Below are 24,089 nucleotides of genomic sequence, written 5' to 3' on the forward strand. Positions count from 1 at the left end.
TTGAAGCAGTCCTTCTTTGACTTCTGTGGTGCAATGCAGGGCTGGAGTCCCTATAAGGGAATTGTTAGGTGTGTGCGACAGGATATTTGGGATCTGAATATGGTCGACTTCAACACAAAAGGAGGTCACAGCGCACAAAATAGTGTACCGTGCTTCAGTGACTTGGAACAAGGGTCAAAAATTGTAGGATGAAACTTTTTATGTTTTATATTGAAAACCTGGCACCGACTGTACTAGTGGGAACTATGAAAACCACTATTGGGTTTTCTCTCAGGGGAACACAAAGAGAAACAGGATCAGCAAAGTACAACAGAGTACTCAAATCAGATTGGAGAACATGGAATACCGGCTCTTGGCAGGTGGGGCAAAAGAGAATGCAGACAAATACACTTCCGGGTCAGGGTCAGCAGAGAAAGGGGAGCAGTCACACTGTTTCCGCATCCTATAGAGTAGGAACTTGGGAAACTGTGCCGGACACATTTCCTTGTGTTGTAGGGCATTTGCTCATGTCATCATTGGATTTGTGTCTCCTACCTTTGCTATTCTTGGGTTCCCTTCCCTGGTTCTGAATTCCTGTTCCTTTTCCTAGTACACAGCGTTCTGATGCTTGGGATCTGTTTCCTTATGGAGGAGATTCTGAATGTTTGGGCCACATGGTGGTGGTCTGCACGGTAGGAGTTCCTTTGGAGTCCCAGGGCATTTCCAGGTGCAGGAGGGGCTCCGTATCACCTACACTTCTGAAGGACCTGGAACACCCAAGTCTCAGACGTCAACCATAACCACAGACATCACTTATACAGCTGTCGAGACATATCTCCGGCGACCAAAGACTAGAGATGTGTAGTATGTTTTTGACCTTTGCTTACCCCGCTGGTCTCCCTCTTGCAGTGGCTCCCAAACTTTTGACTCCTGAGGACCCCATTGACTCACCACTGGAAGCCGGGGATCCCCAGCAATTTGTATGATTTAAATTTCAAACATTAAAAGAGTAATTTGAAAAAAATAAACACACGTGCACACAAAACAAATACTCAAATTAATAAGGATTTTAGTATTTTATATTGAAAGAGTTTGCAATTAAATTTTAAATGGTTAGTTTTATTTCGCAGTACAAGGCTCCTGCCAGGGCCAGAGTGGAAACCGAAAGCAGCCCTGGCAAATCATTTCAGACCAGTCCCCATACAGTGCACGCCAAGTGCAGTGAGTGAGTCTGACCACTACAAAGGGGGCTTTGGGAGGTTCCCCCCACCCAAGAAAATGTAGGATACAATGGTGCATTCTACAACACATTTATCGGTATATATTGAATTGTATTAGCTTTTAAAGAATAGTAAATGATGACCTTACTATGCACCAGGATACAACAATATGTGTTGGGGTTCTTCAATGATTCCCTTATTATCACCCTTCAACAGGGCCTCTCATCTCTCCATAGCCCCCCTGTCACATGTATTTCATTTGTTTTATAGCATCTCTCAGACCATTGTAGGATGTGAGAGCACTTTACATCACACACATATAGAGGCCATGAATCACACTTGTAAATCAGTGTAGAGAAAATGTTACATAAGGCAAAGGGGACTACAAGGTGTATGATTCACATGTCTTTCATACTGGTAGGCATTTTTAAAGAGTGCTTGGTCTGGAAAAGCACAAACTCAGGATTCAGAACGTAACACAGTGGTTAGCACTGACTAACAATAAAAATATATTTCCACCCAAGTAAACTCCTTTAACAGCATCAGGATAATGAAAGACTGGGAAAAAGCATAAGTTACTAACATGTACCATGCAGTGTGTAAGCAGATCTTTGATGACCGTTTATAGGTCACTGTGCTAGATTGATTGTCTCTTATGAGCTGCAGAGAAACAAAAGAATCTCTGTGACAAAAGCAGTAACCCACTGACCTATGCAGATAAAATACTGTTTTTTCAAATGCATGGTACGCGTTCTTTGCAGCAGGCATATTAACCCTCTGTGTTGCATTAGAGAAGTCAAACCTGCCACTGGACAAAACTCTTATCTCTCTCCAGCAGGTACATTAATCACTGGTGTTATCTTGACACTTTTATTGTTGCTCGAAAACTGCTAATTCTACAAGGAACTTTGAAGTGCTTTTAAAACTGCTGCCTGAGGACCCCCTGGGAATGTGTCACAGGACCCTGGGGGTCCACGGACCCCAGTTTGGGAAACACTGCCCCCTTGGATTTTCACATTATATATTGAACTCTGGGGACATCAAGGAGATTACCCTTCAGATCCATTCTCCTTGCACTTAGTGGGACCAGAGTTCCAAAATGCCACAAGATGGAAAGTGATGCCAGACAGGACGCCGGGACAGGCTAGAGGTTTTGTGAGGCACTTGGCCGCACTTTGAGTTCAATTCACTGTTGGCTTGGTTACCATCTCTCTGCCACTCGTGCACCTGCCAGGTTGGCACTAGGAGCTAAGTAGGGTGGCGAGCCGTCCCGGATTTGCAGGGATAGTCCTTGGGTTTCATCAGCAGTCCTGGCAGATTTCAGCAATTCTGGCTCGTATCCCAGTTTTTATAGAGTGTCAACAAAAACAAGCATTTTCAATGCAATAGGTCTCTCAGTTACGCAAGTTTAAGCTATTGACAATGCCTTTTACTTATGTTTTTAAAACGAAAACAAAAATAAAAGGCATTGTTATTTGCAATGTGAATAGCTCAAACTTGCGTAAATGCGAGACCTATTGCATTGCAAATGCTTGCTTAATTAACGTCGTCTTCACTGAGTTGTTCCTTCTGTCATACGGGTATAGTGTCCTGCATGGTAATTGCCCCATAAATGTTATGTCAGAGAATTCAGGGTTGTTTGTGGCAAATGGAGCTTTTAAAAATAAAAAAAAGTTTGTCTGATCTAAAAAAAAAACAAATTGTGCTTACCGACTAATGAAGGAGACAGTGTAATGCCGCAAGTAAAAGATTCAGTCCTGATGGGCGGTCACAAAAGGAGACAGGTTGGTAACGAGGAGGGACTAAGAAGCCTCATTATCAATCGGAAGCCAGCATTTACCATGGACGATGGCGCCAGCCAATGAAAAATATGGACGGGGCTTCCACTCCACTTCTTAAACATTCCCTAATACAGCATGCCTCACAAAGCGAGCAGCGCATGTGCTGCAACGCTAGGCTCCACCTAAAAACAGTGGGAGGCATGTTTTTGAAAGCAGTGCGAATTAGCAAATGTAATAAGAAAGCAATTTAATTTACAGGTATGATACTGGGCTAAAAATTGCATTTTATGTATTTTCATAGTACCTATACTGCAACTCTGCGGCTGCCCGTGGCTCACGGAGTGGGCCCCTAAAGAGGGCGGCCCCCTAGTGCCGCTTCAGGCACCTCCCCACGCCTTGTCTCGGGTGACCCCCTCCTCTAGAAGACCTCCCCCTCGGGTCTGGCGCCTCTTCAGCGTCAGTTCCAGTGTGCTGTGGGCTGGGGACAGGTAGTTATACCTGCCCCACACACTGGCCACCCTCTTTGTCCCCCTGCTGGACACGATGTAACCCTCCCAACCGCTTGCCCTGCGTGCCAGCGTGAGGGTGTGACTAATGAATTGAATGTATTAATGTATTCATTTGTGTTGCAGGTGGAGTTACTGGGCGATCCTGAGGCTGATTGGTACGAGGGGTACCCTTTCAGGAGCACAATAGGGGTGCATTATGCCAAAATCCCAGGAGTCTTTACGGCAGGTCCCTGGTTGAGAACGACGGCGCCCCGCTAGTCCCTCGGGCGGTTGTAAGCCTGAGCAACTGGGGCTTGCCTTGTTATGCTTCACCCCTAAAGGGCATGAGTAAAAGGTATGAACTGGTGGTCTGTGAAATGTAAGGGGTATAACCCCCACTAAATAAGGTAGCACCGATTGTATTGGCCACGGTGCAGTTGGCTCATCAGGTGGGCAGCGCAGCTTAGGTGAGTCACCGCTGCCTGCCCTTGGATCGCCCGTGAGTTAACCCACCACGTTGGCATATTCCTTTTATGTAATAAACCTGCAGCAAACTTTTCCCAACTAAAACGTGTGTGGACTGTATTATTTTGCGCAGCGTGTCTATTTACTGCTAAGCGCGGGGGGTTGCCGATATCAGCATTGTGTGTTGATGAGCGCTGTCATTCTGTGGCACTCAATTACTGTAAAATTGCAGTCCTTCTTCTATTGTTCTGAAATGTCTTGGTTTTTGTTTTTTTTAAATCTGGCCATCCTAGAGCTAAGGTATCAGAGATGTTTCCTGGCGGCAGCCAGCTCAGGAGCCATCGCTGAGGCTTCCAGCCAGGGCCAGCATCTGGCTGATAACCAGAGGGGTTCATAGCAGACGGTGACCCGGAAGTGCTGCTGCATGACGTGGCTCTCAGGACACATGAACCGGAGAGAGCAGGAAACCAAAGGAAGCGAGAAGAAAACAGGTTTTGAAAGGAAGTGCAACAAACACAGGTCCTGCTAAAAAGAGTGGACATCTCCCCTCTGTCTCAATGTTGTATGTATTTGTCTGACCCCAATCACGCCACCTTTTCTTAACATGTATTGTATTGTAATTGCATTTATATAGTTAGTTATTTGGATTCAGAAGGACAGCGGAGGGATAGAAGAGGGAAAAAGGTTTTCATTTTTATAGCGCTTGTTACCCCTGGTGGAGTGTTGAAGCGCTTTTTTCCACGAGTAGCACGCTACTCCGGAACCCATAAAGGATTAGTGGTGAATTAGTAGGTAGATGGAAAGCAAAGCACTGCTTGTTGAGACTCAAACTAGTGCCCCTCAGGTGACCCTTTTTGTCAGCATCAAGTGTGTAGTCACTCAGTCATCCTGCCGGCTTTGCAGAGTCATTTGTATTAATATATACTTTATACAGGGTCAGGCGCTGCTGTGGCATGACATTGGTGGAAGATGTAGGTTTCGAACTCCACACACAATTTCTTGTGGTGGGCGCGTGATTCCGAATGAAGCCTCCCCATGCTTCAGAGCCTGTGACTTGGACAGGTCTGTAGTGGAGGAAGTTGTGTCTATTTCCTGGCGATGATCCTTTTTGCAGCGGCCAACCTTATTTATATATATATATATATATATATATATATATATATATATATATATATATATATATATATATATATATATATATATATATATATATATATATAATCTACTGGCGGTTGCCAGTAGATAGTTATAGTTACAACCTAGTTTCCATAGGAAATCTCAAAATTCTATTTTGAATAACTTTGGCGCCGGTTGACGAATTATCGCGAAATTTTCAAAACAAATGGGGCGCTCCGTTCAGCTCCTACCCTGAAAGTCTCGGGGTGATTCGTCAAGCGGGGGCCGAGAAAAAGGGGGGGTCCCAAAACGCGTTTTCCCCATGCATTTTTCCATAGGACCTTTAGTCGAAGGTACAGCCCGAACGGCTAAACAGAATTACGTGAAATTTGGCAGAGAGGTAGCCATAAGGTCAAGGAAGTGCCTTTTGAAGGTCTCGTGTAAATCTGTTCAGTATTTCCTGAGAAAATAGCATTTAAAAGCATATAAATATCTATACGCGTGCACCGTGCGCGCACCCTGACGTGCGCGAGCGCAATTCTGATTGGTTGTTAGATGTCGGTAAACATTCGAATCGGTCGAAACCAGGAAGTGTCGGCCGCCATTTTGTCTCTCGCAGTCTGAGGGGGTGAAAAACAAAGGTGGAGAACGTGAAAAGGGGGCAGGGTGGACAGTTCCTGACCCCCTAGCCTTTGTCAGGGGGTCCCAGGAGGACCCCCAAGGGCAAAAAAATGTTTTTATTTTTTTTTCGAAAAATCGCGGAGTGTGCGCACACTGAAAAAACACACGTAAAAATGTTTTCTTTAATTTTTAATGGAAGATTAAGCGAGGTTCGCGCACCGTGCGCGCATGCTAAAAATCCCATAAAAAAAATAAAAAATACATACATAAATTAGCATTTAAAAAACCTTTGAAATTCACTGAAAAAACCATAGCTTTCACACACGTTATAGTTACGAATTAGCATTTAAAAAACCTTGCAAATTCACTTAAAAAACCATAGGTTTCACACATGTTATAGTTAGCTGGACATTTCACTCGTAAAAAACCAATGAAATTCCCCCGTTATAGTTAGTGCAGGCAACTATAACTCACGCGACCGCAATCCTCTGCTGATGACGTCAGATATTACATCACTGATGATATATGTGTCTTTCTGAAAAATAAATATTTGTAATATATGTATAGCTAAAGATTAATGGAAGAAGACATGGGTAAATAAGTGTCTAAATACAGTGATGTAATATCTGACGTCATCAGCAGAGGATTGCGGTCGCGTGAGTTATAGTTGCCTGCACTAACTATAAGGAATTTCATTGGTTTTTTACGAGTGAAATGTGCAGCTAACTATAACATGTGTGAAACCTATGGTTTTTTAAGTGAATATATATATATATTTTTTTTTTTTTCCTCACAAAAAACGTAAGGTTAAAGTAACTTTATAGTGAGGTGAAAATGTTTGCGACAGCATTAACGTTTTGACCTAAAAAAAAAAACACACAAACACCAGTTATAGTAATCTTGAGTGAATATGTAATTTGTTAATCTGTAACTCACACCACGAGTAACTGTTGCACATATAGTAGTGAGTGATACCTACTACCATGTTACTCTTTTTCCTTGCGTAATTTACTTTGCTCTATTGTAAAGCTCTCTGACACCTCTGGGTAAAGTACACGCTATATAAAAACGCATTAATAAATAAAGAAATAAGTCCATCGTGACCCTCTGTGTAGCTGGGAACGCCGCCTCCTGATGCTAATGCGCTCTCCGCTAACCTGTCACTCAGGGTACAAGGCTGTCTCTTGATGTTAACTCGCCCTCTGATGACCTGTCACTCAGGGAAACTCGAGGTGCCATCTACTGACGTCATTGCGCCTGGACGTGTCATTTCTTGATGTTAATTTGCCTCCTACCGTCCCGAAGCAGTCAAGGGTCTCTTTTGTGATTCGGGGAGGCTGTCTCACACAGTTAATATGAGATAAGCGGGCCGCTGTCACTTCCTGTCTGCCACGGGCACCTCCGCAGAAACCAAGAGCCAAGGTCTCGACTCACATCGAGTGAGTGAAACTGCATTAACGCTGCGAGTGAGACCAGTGGGTGAGACTCGGACACGAGGAAGGCTCTGCTGCAAGTGGTAAAAGTGACCCCTAGTAAAAGAGAGGCAGGACTCCAGAGGGTGGGACCTACACCCAGCGAGGGGGCCACCCACAAAGGTGTGTGTCTAACACCCAGCGAGTGAGCCTGTGCTCAATCGATTGGGATTTGCATCAAACACGTGAGGCTGTGGTTCAAAGAGTGAGACTCAAAACAGCGAGTGAGACTGTGCAGCAAGAAGTGGAAGGAGTGAAAGTACTCTTCAAAGTGAGACCTGCAGCCACTGTGAGAGAGACTGCACTACGGTGTGAGACTGACACTAGATGCGACGGGCTGTGCTCCATAAAGTGAAACTTCAATGAGTGAGACTGTGCAGCATGGTGTGAGACTAACACTAGATGAGTGAGTCTGTGCTCCAAAAAGTGAAACTTCAATGAGTGAGACTGTGCAGCATGGTGTGAGACTAACACTAGATGAGTGAGTCTTTGCTTCAAGTCAAGGAGTGAAACTTCAATGAGTGAGACTGAGCAGCAAGGTGTGAGACTAACACTAGATGAGGGAGCCTGCCCTCGAAGAAGTGAATCTTACATTGAGTATTGTATTATAATTGCATTTATATAGCGCTTACAACCCATTCGAGGCATCAAAGTGCTTTTTCGGTGAGTAGCACGCTACTCCAGAACCCATAACGGATTAGTGTTGAATTAGTATAGTGAAATATGAAAGTAATTCGAGTGGTGGATAGGTTAGTCAGTTATTTGGATTCAGAAGGATAGCGGAAGGGATAGAAGAGGGGAAAAGGTTTGCATTTATATATCGCTTGTTACCTCTGATGGAGTGTTGAAGCGCTTTTTTGGTGAGTAGCACGCTACTCCGGAACCCATAAAGGATTAGTGGTGAATTAGTATAGTGAAATATGAAAAGTAGTTTGAGTGGTGGATCTGTTATTCAGTTATTTGGATAGAGAAGGGCAGCGGCAGGATAGAAGAGGGAACAAAGTTTGCATTTATATAGCGCTTGCTACCCCTGATGATGTGTTGAAGCTCTTTTTCCGGTGAGTAGCACGCTACTCTGGAACCCATAAAGGATTAGTGGTGAATTAGTATAGTGAAATATGACATTTGAGAGGTGGACATGTTAGTCTGGTATTTTGATTGAAAAGGGTAATGGAGGGATAGAAGAGCAAAGAATTTAGATGTACTTATTTATTTTTGAGCTCCTAGCAGTAGTAGGAGGCTTGGGATGAGTAAAAAGGGACATGGAGGGGAAGAGTCAGAGGGAAGAGTTTAGAAAGGTTTGTTTGGGGGATCGGTATAGTAAAAGAGGTGCCAGGTGGTGCAAGGAGGGGTAGAGCAGGGGAGAGTCTAGAAAGGGCTATTTTGAGGATCATAGTAGCGGTATGGGGTTTGGGAAGAATGAGAGAGTGGATGTAGAGGATATATTGATAAAGGTATAGGGTGAGAAATAGAGTTTTGCATTGGAAAGAGTTGTAGAAAGAAGTTTGAGATGAGTCAAAGTTGGGGTAGAAGATATATTGAGAGAGGTATAGGGTGAGAAATAGGGTAGTGCATTGGAGATGCTGAATTAGAAGAAAGTAATAAATATATAGATCCATAAGTACATGGAAAGTATATAGATGCATAAAGAAAGTAAGTATATGTAGATTAAAGATATTGATAGAGGTATAGGGTGAGAAATAGGGTAGTATATTGAATATGCATTTTTTGGGGGGAGAAAAGTAATAAATATATAGATCCAAGTACATGGAAGGTATATAGATGCATAAAGGAAGTAAGTATATGTAGATTAAAGATGCATTAGATAAACTCTAATTTTCAAGTGTTGTACTTAAAATGTATTTTATTTATTTGAAAAAAAACACAATTATTCTACATGTTTATACAAAGCAATACACATATATAGGTACCTATCTATAGTACAAATAAATGCTCATATACAGAGGGATATGCGGTATATTTCTGTTTGCGTATGGTGCTTATGTGGGGAAGAGCCAATTCTTGAGTAGTTTTCTAAAGATAAGGGGGTTGTCCGTGGATCTTATGTTGGGGGGTAAGGAGTTCCATAGTTTGGCTACTTGAACAGAGAAGGATGTGCCACCCATGGTTTTTAGATCTCGCCTGACCCAGCGCATGCGCTGGTCTGGCGAGACTTATTGAGAGGGCTCCAAAAAGTGCTACCAGGCCAGCCTAGAGGTACAGTGCATGTGTGCGGGCACGCGCCGCGCTTTACCGCAATTACTTTCACTTTCGCGGCCGTACGGCCGCTTTGATGTTTGATCGTGATCCCGATCGCGATTACTTTAACTTTCGCGGCCGCTTTGCATAGCCAATAGGTCTCGCTTTTGGGACCTTATAAGTATTTAGTTATGCAACTGTTGCATGGCTAAACACTTATAAGGTCCCAAAGGCGAGACCTATTGGCTATGCCAATGCTTGTTTTTCTTGTATCTTGGGATTTTGAGGCGAGGTGCCACTCTAGAGCGGAGGTTTCTATGTTGAATGTTGGGTGAGACTGCGCAGCAAGGTGTGAGACTTGCACCAAACGAGTGAGGCTGTGCTCCAGGGTGCTTGATATACTAACCCTAGCGTGCCGCCAAAAGAATGGGCCCCTGTGGGGAGTGTTCAGCCGCTCTTCATAAACGTCCTTACTTTACTCCCTGCCAGGGTGAAGCGTACACACATTTACAGCCCCACATCCCAGACGAGAGCTCAGCAGGGAGGACGCGAGGGGAGGGGGCGTGAAGGGCTCGCTCCATAAATCTCGCTGTGATAAGCGCCCTGTTAAGGCAGATAGCTCTGTGCTGTCTGCCCCTCCATCAATCTACCGGGCTGGCCCACACCCACCTCCTCCCAGCAGCCCCCGCGGCAGCCGGCTCGGGAGCTGCTGCGTCTGAGGAGACGTCTTCACACCAGGGAAAGTGTGTCTGAGTGAAGGTGGAAATGTGCACTCTGAGGGATGCACTTCCGGAGATGTCTCATTGAGAGAGACACTCCCGCGCCCCTGTGCATGTCATAGTGTTTGAGTACTAACTGATATTGTACGATCCTAATCCTATTGTGTTTTTGATTTTTGTGTGACTGCCATCTTTTGTTTTATTTTACTTTTTCATTTATCTTGTTTGTATCTGTAACGTATAAGTATGTAAATTTCCTCATGTAACATACCTGGTTCTATTGTGAAGCGCTTTGGGTAAAGTCCGCGCTATATAAAATTGCATTAAATAAAAATAAAAAATTGTAAAACTAGCTTCCTGAATTCAACCATCTGTTGGCGTCATACTGCTCTGCATGGATCTTTGTCACTGATGTTGTAATGTTCTGTACTCCTACTTTGATTGTGTCAGAACCCCATGTAGCGAACATTGTTACTGATGTCCTAACGCCCTGTACTCCTACCTTATATATTTCACAACGTCACCTAGTAAACTTCATCACCGATGTCTTGATGCCCTTTACTCCTACCTTGTACAAGACACAAGGACATGCAACGATTCATGTCACAACGCCACGTAGCAATCTTTGCCATTGATGGCACAATGTCGTGTGCTACCGTCTTGTATGTTGTGACTCCTTTGGCCACTGATATGTACACATGCAGAAATGTATGTTCTTAACTGCATATAATCCTACATTACTGTGCTGTACATTTCACAGTTCAATCTTATAAGCGCTGTAAAACCCTGCAGCATTATCGTACGGCCTCTGATAATACTTGTAATGCCAGAACACTCCGTACTAATCGTAGGAAGCTGGCTCTGTATATGATACTGCCACTAAGTGGTTATACCGTGCAGAAAGTCCAAGGGTTCCCCAGAAGTGTACAGGGCTCAATGGAAAACCCAAAGTGCTCTATTAGTGGTAGTGTGGGTGAGCACACTTAGGCTTAACACAGAGGAGTGTAAGACATTTATTGCACAACAGTGATCAATAACGGACACAACTCAAAAAGGAGATCCAGATCAATTTTAGAAAAATATACTTTGTTTGTACTTTATTTTAAGACCAAGATCTTTGTAATAAGTTAACTACATTTTAAATGAAAAATAATTTTCACTTTTAAAAATCGACACAAACTTTTCAACACAATCCAATGTTATCCAGTGGGGAAAACAATAATGCGGTTAAACAGGAAAGTATTGCATTTACAATCCCAGTCTTCGGAGTCAAAAGTTAGCAAGGGCCAGGCGGCAGGTAAATACCAAAACTGCATCACCAGCAGCACAGGGGCGGCCGAGTGCAGAGGTCAAAATCGGAGTTCGGCCCAATGCTTTCCAATGAAGACAGGGGGTGCCTAGAGCCACACTGCTTGCAGGTAAGTAGATTGGTTGCATGGGGCAAGCTTTGGGGGTGAGGTTAAGCACAGAGATGGCGCAAAGCAGCACCAATCATACACCACCAGCGGCACAGGGGCGGGCGGGTGCAGAGTGAATTTCGACGTCAGGCCCCCAATGCTTTTCAATGGGGACACTTGTCGGCAAGGAGGCAGCAGGCGTGGCACTGGAGGTTGAAGGAGGAAGACCACCTACAACAGAGGTAAGTAGACGTATAGGGGCACCATCTGTAGAGCTCACCAAGGCCCAGGGGCTTCGGGTGCATGGGTGCCTTTCAGCTTCACAGTCTTCTTACTGGAGCCGGTCGGGGGGAGCCTCTGGATTCACACTGCAGGTGCCGTCGTGGAGGGCAGGAGAGGTCAACCAACGCTGGACATGAGGTCAGGATCGCCAGGGAGACCTCAATGCACATGTGAGCCACTCAGACCCGGGCCGTGGGTGTCGGGTGCAGAGTGGGCAGCAGACGTGGGTCTGCCTGGATCCGGTTTCCTTGGAGTAGGTTTCTTCTTGGACAGGTCTGCTGTCCATGGGAGACTGGAGTCTTTTTTGAAGGAAACAGCCCTCCCAGGATTTTCAGAGGTCGCTGGCTGCAAGACAGGTTGCAGGTTCGCAGAAGCTGGAGACAGGCTGGTAGGACTGGGGCCAAGGCAGCCATTGTCTTCAGTCTTCTCTGCACGGTGGTCATTGCAGATCTAGTTTCCAGGTGTGAGGAGGTAACCTACATACTAGATTTAGGGGTGTTTTAGGGGAGTACCAGGTAGAGCCAATGGGCACCTTACCTGGAGAGTTTACACCCTCTATTATACCACCCTCCTGTGGGAGGGGAGCATAGACCTAGCCCTGATTGGAGGGTCCCCGATCTTCAAAATGGTGGGGACTGAAAGATGTGCTTCACCTCACCTTAGGGGTGGAGATGGCAGAGGTAGGCACACCTCCTATTCTTCTAAAGTTTTCCCACATGTTTTCCCGCTCAACGTTGGGGTATAAACCGGGGGCTGCCATCTGCTGCTAGCAGCACAGGCTGGGGGATGCATTACAAAGGTGGCAGGCTTTTGAAGTTTCCCCTACGAGCTTTAGACCATCCTGGGGGGGGAGGTGTGACACCTCTGCCCAGGATATGCATCGTTTCTGGTCCCTAGAGAGCGGAGGCTCCCCCCCCCTCCCCCCCCCCCCCCAGGGGTACAGAAACATGTCTGGTAGTGTCAGGCTGCCTAGAGCCAGTCAGAGACCACACCACGGTTGGCAGGTTTTCAGGGGTCACCTCTGAGTTGCCCTCTGGGTACATGGTACAATAAATCCCACACTGGCATCAGTGAGGGTTTATTAAAGGGAATTGTTTGGTGAAGGCATCTGCTGGGGAACTCGAGTTGTCAAGTTTCAAGCCCATGTACTCTCTATAGCTTCACTGGCACTTACAATATTAGGAAATTGGCCCAATTATTGTAGGGGCACACCGGCTCCTGCAGATATGCCCTCACCTTTGGTATAGTACACCCTGCCTTAGGGCTGTGAGGCCTGCTAGAGGGGTGACTTACCTATGCCTTCAGGTAGTGCTGGTTGGCATGGCACCCAGGCAGGGTGCCATGTTGACTTTGTCCGTTTCTATCTCACAGAGGCTTGCAGGCTGCAAAGGCCTTGGCATGGTCCTAGTGAGAGGGGTCTCAAGGGACCCTCTACAGCTCCCAGGTCCTAGGTACCCAGGTTACCACTTACTAGGGACTTACAAGGGGCAGAAATACCAATTGTTGATATGTTTTTAGGGAAGAAGAACTGGCACAGGGGACCTGATTGGCAGGGACCCTGTGCACTACAATCGAAACCAGGCAAAACGTGCTGCTAACCATATCAAAAGAGGCGCTTTCTCACACTAATATGTTGAATAAGTGACAACACCTGTGTCAGCATCTGACACCTGTCGAAGGAGTTTGTAACTTCTCGCATCAATCATTGCTGATGTGATAATAGTGTTTATTGCTGTCCTGGGCATGTAATAACGTCCTCTTGTGGCACTCACGACACAGTGCTCTGTCATAATAACTTGTACATGTCACAAAGCCCCGCATCCATCATTGGCGGATGCCATAAGTGAGCGCATTAGTGCCCTGGGCCTGTGGTAAGTCCTCTTGTGGGACCGGTGATGGAGTGTTCTGTGATAACAACGGTTAAGTGTCGCAGCCCTGTGTATCCGCCTCCCACACATGCCCAGCATTTGTGCCTCGAACACCTCATTATTTGTGTCTACAGATGTCACAGTGCCCTGCACATCCCACAAGACGCCACAAAGCGGTGTGCATAAATCACAAGGCGCGATGTCAGACACTGATTAATGTCGCAGTCATGGAACACTTTCCCATAGAAGTTATTATGTAAATTAATGATTGTCGTGGATTCCACTTTTAAGGATTATGGGAAAGTGTGCGAAAAACTGCAAAGTTCACAAAACTTGTGTGGTTCAAATTGGGAAACTTGAAGCGTTCCCTAAGTGGAAGGGAGAGGTTCCAAGGGTCGGCCACAGGGGCTACCTGCCAGGATGCCAATGACCGGAGGGTTGAAATGCCAGTCTGAGCCCCCTCCTTGGGAGGAGGTGCTAAGAGGCCAGGTGGGACCCAAACCCTGTCCTTAACATGGACAGGCCTGCCAGGGATCTGTTCCAAGAGAGAAGTCTTGGAAAGTCTGAGGGTCCTGGAGAAAGGGTGAGTGGTATGCGGGGCTTTGCCCCAGCCCCGCTAGCCTGCCATAGGCAGTCCTGCTGTAAAGTCCCCCCAGGGGCCCCTGCAGGCCTGTACTCTGGAGACTGGCTGGGGACTGAGGAGAGGCCAGGTGCATAAACGCGAGGCTGGGCCTAACATGCTGAGATATTTAAGGAAAACAACAAGCGCATTACATTACGAAGGAGGCCTCGTTTCATTTCATGTATCGATCGCGTGTTCCATTTCATTTCACGTATTGATTAAAGTATTGGCTTTCCCACCTCCCATAATGCCCACGCGGTAAAAAGAGAATGAAGGGCCTAGAGAGGAGATGCTAAGAAAAGGTGCCTAGAAGTGGCAGTAGGCGCTGACAACTGTTGTGGGAGGGGATGCGGTTTAGGAAACGTTTATCGCTAATGGTGGAAGATTCCATCACCACGCATGAGGGATGTTTGCCTTGGTGGCTTGATCTGGTGGTTCTCGACGCCATGTTAAGTGGTGCCGCCCTTTGACCTCTGGCATCAGCCTGAACTTCATATTGTCTATAGGTTCCTCCATCTTTGAACAGGCACCCGTTAGACGTTAGGCACTGCTTCTGGTCTCTATGGTTCTACAGTCGTAGAACTGGTGGTAACAAACACAAGACCCTGAAAACGTGAAAATAAAGCAGGCAAACTGGCCCATTAACGCCTGCGAGGGTTACTCTCCCGTCAAACGACCAGTAAAGGGGGGGGGGGGGTATTCTACCCTACAGCTTAAACAGTTACGTTTTCAGAAGCTTGCGGCAGCCTTTCTTCCCACTTTACTCACTGGAAGACTTTGGGTGTGTTCTGCTTCCGGTTCACAATCTGAACATCCCAGGACTCCAGAGGGGAAGTGGTGGGGAAGGGACTGTGGACCATGTGACAGCCTAATTCCAAGAAGGTGGATTTTCAAAGCTGGAGCTGCAAATGTCTGCCTCATTGTGGGCCTTACGGAGCACTCTGGGCTCCTATGGAGCACGAAGGAACCCAGACGCAAGCAGGTGTCAGGCATCCAGTGAGCAGAGAGTATTAGGGAGTTCGTGCAGAGAGATGGTGGCTCTCTTTCTGGGGATCCCCAGAGGCAGTGTTTTGACCCCCGAGCTTTAAACGGCTCGAGACGGCCACTCCCTACTGGTAGGTTAACCACACGTGGGTAGAGTCACACTCAGGCGAGGGCAAGCTTTAGGGTATAGGTACATAAGTACCGGGGCTTCCGTACCTGTGTCCCGGCACCACCCTGATACCCCAAACCCCCTTTGTGGGTTTCAGGCCTTGGTAAAGGCCGTGCTCCTCTGAGGCAAGAGTAGAGCATTATGGGAGGTTTTTTTGCATAAGCCAGTCTCCCCCCCCACTCCCCCCCCGTGCTGACCTTGCTGCCTTTGACTACCTAACATGACTCCACGTTGCATAGGTGGTACATAAAGTTACTGAGACATCCGTTCTTCACACCGGTTCCTGGATGGCGGAAAGGATCTTTAACTCCTAGGGTCAGGGGACCCTAGTGGAAGCGACTCCGCAACTGAGTGAGGTAATAGCTGAATTTCATGTCTACAAAGTCAAAGCTTACTCGCTGGGACGACGGAAGGCTGCACGAGCAAACACTCGGAGGGCGGTAAAATGGATGACAACAAATAATAAGGGCTAATACAGACACGATGGGAGAGAAAACCTAACGAAGACAAAGAACTATTTGGGGAAACCGGGACGGAATTAGAACTGGTTAAAAAATAACTCTAACCATACCGACGAAACAGCCCTGAGGAAGTTGCGGCCACCTGCCCTGGGCGACAAAACAAGTGTTGGCTAAAAGAACTACACTAGAACATATGAAAATAACCCTAACAAATACAAAGAAGAACAAGAATTGTTGATATCTGTTATTTATGTAATACATGTTGACATTAGCGTGTGCTGGGGAAACCAATTTTTTGTACGAACTGGGTGATTTTGGTCGTCCAACTGGAGAGTGGGCGATCTCTCCACCTCAAAGCACCGCACATAAATAAGCTCACGACAACTTTCAAGTGTACTTCTGTAGAGCGCCACAGAACCTTCTGAAAACCTCACCGACACTAGCGTATCATGTCTACGAAGTAGAAGTGGTAAAGAAATTACTAGATCAGGTATAAGTTAGAGTGAATTGGGATTTGAAAACATGTACGTGTACACAAGTATAATGCATCCACAGCCCCTTTTACCACCCTCCCTCCATCATTCACCAGCTCCAAATTCAGTTCCTCCGTGAGGTACAAGCTAACCCATCCCCCTGCTGTGTCTCAGTGAAGACGTTTGGTTGGGTTCTCTGCTCATCTTTCGCTGTGGAGTCATCCTGGTGGTTTGTGTTGGAAATAAACCCTTACGGTAGTTGATGAAGCCGACTAGGTTTCCTCACATATCTTTGTGTGTAGCCTGCTAACCCTTGTATTTTTGTGTTGTCGTCTGCGGTAGTGAAGGAAGGAGAGGCCTTGTGAATGTAGGCAGAGACCTCTTGAGGTTGTAGTCACTGAACTGGGACAAGGAGTAACTTTCTGGAGGTAGCGCACCATCTGTAGTTAGACCTTCAAAGATTCGCTTTCACAAATTTCTCTAGCTACATCTCCGTTTCCATGTCTATCACTGTAGAAAAGGGGGGCAGCACTTAAGTCACATACTCCAGTCGGGCTTAAGGGCTGAAACCAAATACTTCTTTTGATGAAGACATTTTGTGGGCTGTCGAACATGGCGTCCATCTTTGAATGGGCATCCATTCAGAACACCGGCTTGGACATATGATAAGAAGTCAAGGTTGCTGCCTTGCCAGTCTCTGCGAATGATTGTTTGTGATAAACAGAGCAATGGCTTCCATTTACCCAGTGCGGAAGGCCTTGAGCGACTTCAGTGTCTTTGAAATTGCACAACAGAAGGCAAACCGTGAACAATCCACCTCCAAACTGTTGCCTTAGTAACTGCCTCCTGTCGGACTCTACCTCAAAAAGAGGCGAAGCATGTGCTTTGTGGGTGTAAGTGGCTTTGAGCTCTCAATATAAAAATGCAAATCCTCCTAGAAATCCAATTTGTGGATTATTCTTTGCAAATTAAGGAGTGAGGCATAGCAAAAACCACTGCCAGCGTATCAGCCTCTGTGAAGTAGGGTGGAGGGGCACTTTATTCGCACACGCTATCTTAATTCCAATACTCTGCTTCATGCGGCTTGTCAGCCAATAGTTTGCTGCAAAATGGCTCTGTTCTGCTGTCAGTATTAGCTAACAGTTTTCTGCTATTCTCTGCTAACAGAAAGCTGCAAACATTCACTAAAAGAGTATTGTCACAATTTGCTGACTGGTAGCTACGATACCTTGCTGACATTGCGTTGCCGATCCTTGTTAAAACTTAAACCCTTACCAGAGCAAAAATGTGCTGACACGGACTTTCAACTGTGCCACATCAGTTTCAGGTACCTCAGTCAGTGCATTTTTTTATGCTCACTTCACAAAAATAAAGTCAGTATCGCAGGTACTATCATGGACATACAAACAGGATTGGATGACCTGTTATCACGTGCATTGGGACAATGTGGGATCTTTGTAAACCGACGGAAGAGGAGCAGCGGATTATTATAGCCCACCGTAGCAGGCTATACCGGCCATTAAAGGCCCACTCCAGCGTTAAAGACCTGAGCCGAAGGGGAGGGCCTTTAACAAGGGAGCGGGGATTTAATGGTCGATATAACCTGCTACGGCGGGCAATAAGGCTATTAGAACATTCTGCCACTTGAGGGCAGAATGTTCTAACAATTAAACAAAGGCCTCCTGGAGCCTGAGGGGATTGAAATCCCCTAGGGCTCCGAGAAGCCTTTGTTGAAACAACACTGGAACGCTGCTCTGCTGGCTTTTACCGGCCCGCAGAAGCGCAGGGAACTCCACGGTATTCAATGGAGAGCTCCACATTCCAATGTTCTAAACGTGTATAAAACTTGGGCTTACAAGACGTCACAAGGTAGTGTGGTGAAATGGGGTTCATTGGTGCACCCGTGCGTGAAGAGCTCAGATTTTAGCATCCTTTCTGAACCCCTAAGTGTTAGAATCAGCCATGAACAACTACAAGGGAATCCTAGAAACCATACCACTACTTTAGCTAGAGAGAGCCTAAAAAAACTGCATTTCTTTAACAGGCCACAAAAAAACACTACAAATTGGCAAGTTTAATTGCAAATGGCTTTTAAAATCATTATCTAATCAAGAGTTAATAAAGTGAAAATGATTAGAGAGCGAGAGGCTGGCCTTTCCTGGCTGCAGTGATTAATGAAGAGGCCGCCTTCGGAAGGATGCTGGTGGAGAGCTGACCTTTCGTTGGCCGCTGTGTGTTATGTATCATTAAAGGCCCTCAAGGAAGCGTCTGTAGGGCATTGCTGCTCATATGGGGGAAACGGATGTTAATTACGAAAAATATGTGATGCGTGTTCACATACAGGAAGCAGGACCCCGTGCCAGCTCCCCCTGCGGCAGCTCTCCTGTCCAGCTTGCCCGCAGTCTGCTAGCCTCTGCTGCCTGTCTGCCTGCTTCATTCTGTTTGTGCCCACTCTGCTCATTTCTGTCTTTGTATTGCATTTTCTGTTTGTTTTGCTGCCCTTTGTTTTGCTTTTTCTGCCCCCCATTTCCTGCTAGTTTTTCTACCCTCCGTTTTTTCCCTTTTCTGCTAGTTTTTCTGCCCTCCGTTTTTTCCCTTTGCTTCTCGTTTTTCTGCCCTCTGTTTGGCCTTTTCTGCTCGTTTCTTCCCTCTTCCCACCATTTCCTCAAGCCCTGGCCTTTCGATGGAGACGTCGCCCCCCAGAGCCCGGATACCCAAAGGAGTGACAAACCTGTGATCTACAAATGCTGATTGACTCATGCATGGAAGCAGCCGGTCCTACAAGGTCTGCTCGAGGGTTTAGAGTCTTCGGGCTCTGACCACCAAAACCAATCCAAGATGGCGGTCTCCCCACCATGATCCCTGGGGCCTAGGGACACTTCCTGTTTTATTTATGACAGGCTTCTACAACACAAACAGAGACAGTGACTACGCCAGTGCTCAGATTCATGTTTCCACCACCAGAACCTCTCTGCTTCCCTCATACATGGCACAGCGTTCATTTGACTCTCGCGCAATGTCATTACTTTATGTACCATGTAAAGTTTCCAAATTCGCCACACTTCATGGGTGAAGGTTTTACTTCCCCCCCAACTGTTATTCTCACCATGAGGCAGGACTCTAGAGGGCATACAGGGAGATGGGTTATATCCAGGGTCAATGGTATTATGCGGCAGAGAAGGACCGAATTATGTGGTAGTTTTGACTAAATTATGCAACAGGAAAGGCAAATTTGGCGTAATGCGGCACCTTGGCTGTTAGTACTAACTCATTATTTTGATATTTTTACATGTAAACACTCTCTGGAGAAAGGTTTCACCTCATTAGTACCACTTTGACAACCAAATACAGAAATAAGCAATAGACGGGTGACCAGTCAACCTTTGCGAAGGGCCTTCCACTGCGCAACAACGCATGTTTGCTGTGCTTTTAGTAACGATTGATCTGCATGCACTAGAAACAATTATTTTTTGGCCAAAATCTGCAGATAATGCCGCAGATAATCAATTGTGTAGTAAATGCTGCAAATCCATAACTATGCAGAAAATGCAGCGACCGCAAAATCAAATAACTCCAGTGACCCTGGTTCTTTCACAAAAGGCCAACGACAGAGAAAGCCCGTCAGGGCTGGGTCTGAGTCAGTCCTGACATCTGAATAAACCAGCCAGTCACGACGAGTCGCTCTAACCCCATGAATAGCCCACAATCTGATACTCTTGGGTCATGTTCGCGCTTTATAAAATACTTTAAATAAAGAGGAAGGCGGGGCCAGCATCGGCCCCGCCGCCATTATGGTGGTCGGCCGTGCCCCCACCGTAACTGTGCCCTCCACCAGTCCTGGTCACTCGCTGACTAGCGTGGCCCGGAAGTGATTGAATCACTTCCGGGTCACGTGAGGCTCCCCCGCGCCCCAGAAGCGATCCGATCACTTCCAGGGGCGTGGGCGACCCTCGGGACTTTAAAGCCGGGGGGAGCTCTGCGATCATTCTCTCTTTCCTCCCGGCTGCACATCGGGCGGATGTGCGTCACCTCCCTCGGGAGGCTCTTTAACTGTTTCTGCGTTATGGTATGTTATGAATATAACGTGTTTGTATGTTAATAAATACGATCGGGGGTCAACGACCCCCTATTCCAAAAACAAGAAAGTTTCTTTGTTTTTGTCACCAGCAGGGGAGGAGGGGGCGTTAGGCCGTACCAGACCATATACACTTTGCCAGCCGTCACTTCCACGGTTTGCAGGAAGGAGCCTCAGTGGCTGTTTCCCGCCTTCCCCTGGCACCTTCCTGTTGTCTCCCCCCCCCCCCCCCCCCGTCTGTTATGATTGTTCTGAAATGCGTTGTTTGTGGAGTTCTCTGCCCCCCCACGACCCCCTCCCCCTTCCGCCAGAGCGAGGAAGGGGGGGAATAAAGGCTCTGTATAAATGAACAGTTGTTCTGCTTTCAACGAGAATTCCCTGTCCTGTTTTCTAAAGCTACATTCCAATTTTCTCGCCCACATGCAGCTTCGAAATCTATATTTTTTTGTCAGCTGGAAAATATGAACAAAGCCTTTGCTACAGTTCGTCGCCACTGGAGCGCTATTCCTGCAAGGCTCAGCGCCGCAGAGCCAGAACAGACCATTCTGGGTCCACTCATGCTGCACCGATAAAAAAAAACAGGGCAGACACAAGAACACTGCACTAGTCTCTCAAGGAAAAGAACTCAGACTTAGGCCCTGATTACGAGTCTGGCGGAGTGGAATTACCGTATTGAATTCACCCAGCGCCTTGAGACCCTCACGGGTGAGTAGTCACGCTTAACAAACACCTGATTGATTGATTCACCTGAATTTCAGTGGCCGGTGCTCCTGCACGCGGCTTTCCTGGGTGTTGGTAGACTGGACCTGATTTTACCGGGCGGTAATTCTGCATGAGGCTTTGGCTGCAGTAGCAGCAGCCAGGCTTCTCTCCTGTTATGTTTTTCGTCAGGTGGTGGTGGTGGAGTTCCAGAATTTAGTTTGCCCTTCTCTCCCGACCCCCCTCTTCCTCTACCGCCACCCCACAGAGAGGCCCAGTATATATGTACCACCTGTCCAGGGGAGGAGGTAAATGTATGTCATAACCCCTACTCGGAAATCTATGTGGTTTTAGGACCCAGTACATCCGGGTCCAAGTGGTTATTCCCCATTGCATGGGGTTTAACTCATGAATGGAGGGTATCCACGTGGTATTACGGCATAGTGATGTAAATTCTGCATATAGCATTGGAACCCCATGCTTGTGATTCTTGGGGGACAACGGGGAGCCTCCCGCTTCCTACAGCAGTACTTTAGGACAGTGGTCCCCCACGTGTAGCGCGTGAGCAGTTACTCACAGACCCCTAAAATGTTGCTCGCCAGATGACCCAAGAGCAATGGTGTTTTTTGCCATGGCTGCATGGTGCAAGCATCCATGATGCCTGTTTCCCCATGGCTGTGTCTGGCACAACAACTAGTCTTCCAGAAGTCCAGGATCTGAGGGTCGAAGGCGGCATCCTCTGTAAAGGTGGGGTGACATCTTCTAGAGGGCGCTGTAAGCTTTGAGATGAGGTCTCCACCAGCGTGAACAGCAGGAGGGATCAGGGGGTATCAAGTGGCTGCAAACACCAGGGACAGGAGGAGACGGCATGTCACTGCGACCGTTCTGCCTGTGCAGGAGCGGTATCTTTGCAGTGCAGATTAGGTCTAGGCCAAATTTTATTACACTGGAGTCATTTTGTTAATTTTGTGTTACTCTTTTGATGCGAAATTAATAAAAATTACGCAATGACGAACGTTTGCATAAGTAAGAGTGATCAAGCACAAAAATCCTATCGCAGGAGCAACGAACCCAGTGGGAGCGGGCAGCTGTTAGCATTTAGCGCTATTTTCTTAGCGCAAAAAAAATCTTTGGGTACATTTTGGATGTGAGGGTGCATTTTATGCTAAGAAATTAGTGCCAAATGCTGGGTTATGCTTCTCACGTAATTTTGCTGTAATTTCACATAATTACCCTACAGCTAATTTCACAATTTACACCCCCTCAAGATTAGGCAGTTGAATGACTCTCTGACCCCAGCGAAGTCACTTTATCCTGCTTGGAATTTGCTTAGAATGCGCACTGCTAACAGTGTGGATGATAGCACAGTGAGCTAACTGGAGAATTATGCAAATAGTAAAGTGATGCCAGGGGTATTTGGAAAGTAGCCAGTTGTGCTGTCTGGGCTTTGCAGACATCTGTAAAATGCATTCTTTGGAGAAATATGAGAATGGGCAAACCCTGCCTGTTCCATTTGGTTTAGCTATGGGAGATTGGAGAGTGGCGTTTATCCCCACAATTCAGAGTGCATGTCAGGCAGTAGATACAATTCCAAGAGAGTTCTTAAAATGGAAGGTTTCCTCCAAACATGCTCAAAGACAACTCCTACCCAAAAAGCAGGCACACCAGGGTCTCGCTGGAGCCGGCAACCCCGGAACAAGGTTGGAGCTGCGTAGAAAATGGACCCAGGCACTAAAATGAAAGTGCCCCTCCCCAATTAGTAAATCAGATAGCTGAAAAGGGAGGCCTATGTTTGCAAATTGTAAAGGTGCACTGTCTAAGTGTTTTGCATGGTATGGGGGACTGCATGGATTTGAGCTTGCTGCAGGCAATGTTTATTTTAATATCAGGGTAAGTAACCGTAAACCTGTACAAGCAGCACATAAAACAGACCCACAAACAGCCACAAATGCACACATTGAGCTGTCAGAGCAGCCTGACTGAACTATAATATACCAAAATATATAGTATTGCCCGATAGACCAGTCCGACCCTGACCCTGAATACCAGAAGTGGAGGCGACGGGGACCTCTCGGATGAGATACTCTTGAACTCTCACAAACAATTTACTTTCAATGCTTTGGGTATTTCTGCAGCACAGCCCTACTCCCCAAATCATAAGCTGCTGTGTGCAGTCACGCGCCAGCAGCCCATGACCCCCTTACTGACAAACAGGTCTCTGAACACATGACTGACTCTCCCCAGCCCGAAGGGCCTTATACAAGGGATTGAGTTTTGAGAAATCTTCCCACAGCCAAGAAGGACCGTGTACTTCTCGCGAAGACGTAGAAGACATTTCCCTTTAAGTAAAATCTGAGGAGGTTTGACTATAGGGAACATCTCTGCCACCAGTGCGATGCAGTCTGGGATATGTTGCAAAGCCCCCCCTAAGTGTACCCAATGCTGCCAGTGTAAATGATGCCAACCAGATGCCCTGAAAGCCAGGCCCCTCTGGTACCTTGGTGGTTGGCCATTAGACAGACTTATGTCCTAAGCACCCTTTGGGGGGCAGCGGAAGAGGAGGCGGGGTATGTGCCGGGGCCCGGGGCGCATCTGCCCACCGCCCTTCCAGTCCCGCGCACCACGGGAGAGGCCTTCACTGAGCGCCGGTCATCGAAGGGACTTAACCAGCCTGATGAAACTTTTATGGGGCAGATCAGGCTACTACCAGTGGACTCTGCATCCTCACCCGACACCGGCAATTTAAGACTTTTTGGGGCTATTTTCAGAAAATATAATTGACTCAGAAAGAGACTTACCTAGCACAGCGATGGAGAGGAGAGCAGGGACGACCAGGAGCTGCCAGGCGGCACAGACTGGCACATTCATCATTCTGAACCTGGAAAGAGAAAGAGATAGAGTTTTAGAACCTGACCTGCTCCTCTGTGACGCGGCCTGATCTCCGACAACTTCTGTAAAATAGTTATGGGCAGGACCACTGACCGGCTGCAGGGGAGGAT

The 24,089-nt window shown here is 46.8% G+C and overlaps 1 protein-coding gene across 3 annotated transcripts in view; it reads right to left on the bottom strand.

The window, feature by feature from the left end:
• Positions 1-24,089, bottom strand: part of NCAN (neurocan) — a 359,920-nt gene that overhangs the window by 248,613 nt on the left and 87,218 nt on the right. For all 3 annotated transcript variants that reach the window (XM_085638464.1, XM_085638463.1, XM_085638465.1), the window contains exon 2: positions 23,889-23,968. In XM_085638464.1, the coding sequence (XP_085494590.1) occupies positions 23,889-23,961 (73 nt within the window). In that variant the 5' untranslated portion in view covers positions 23,962-23,968. The remainder of the gene's footprint in view (positions 1-23,888; positions 23,969-24,089) is intronic.

The sequence above is a fragment of the Triturus cristatus genome, chromosome 12 (assembly GCF_964204655.1).
Source record: "Triturus cristatus chromosome 12, aTriCri1.1, whole genome shotgun sequence".
Lineage (NCBI taxonomy): Eukaryota > Metazoa > Chordata > Amphibia > Caudata > Salamandridae > Triturus > Triturus cristatus.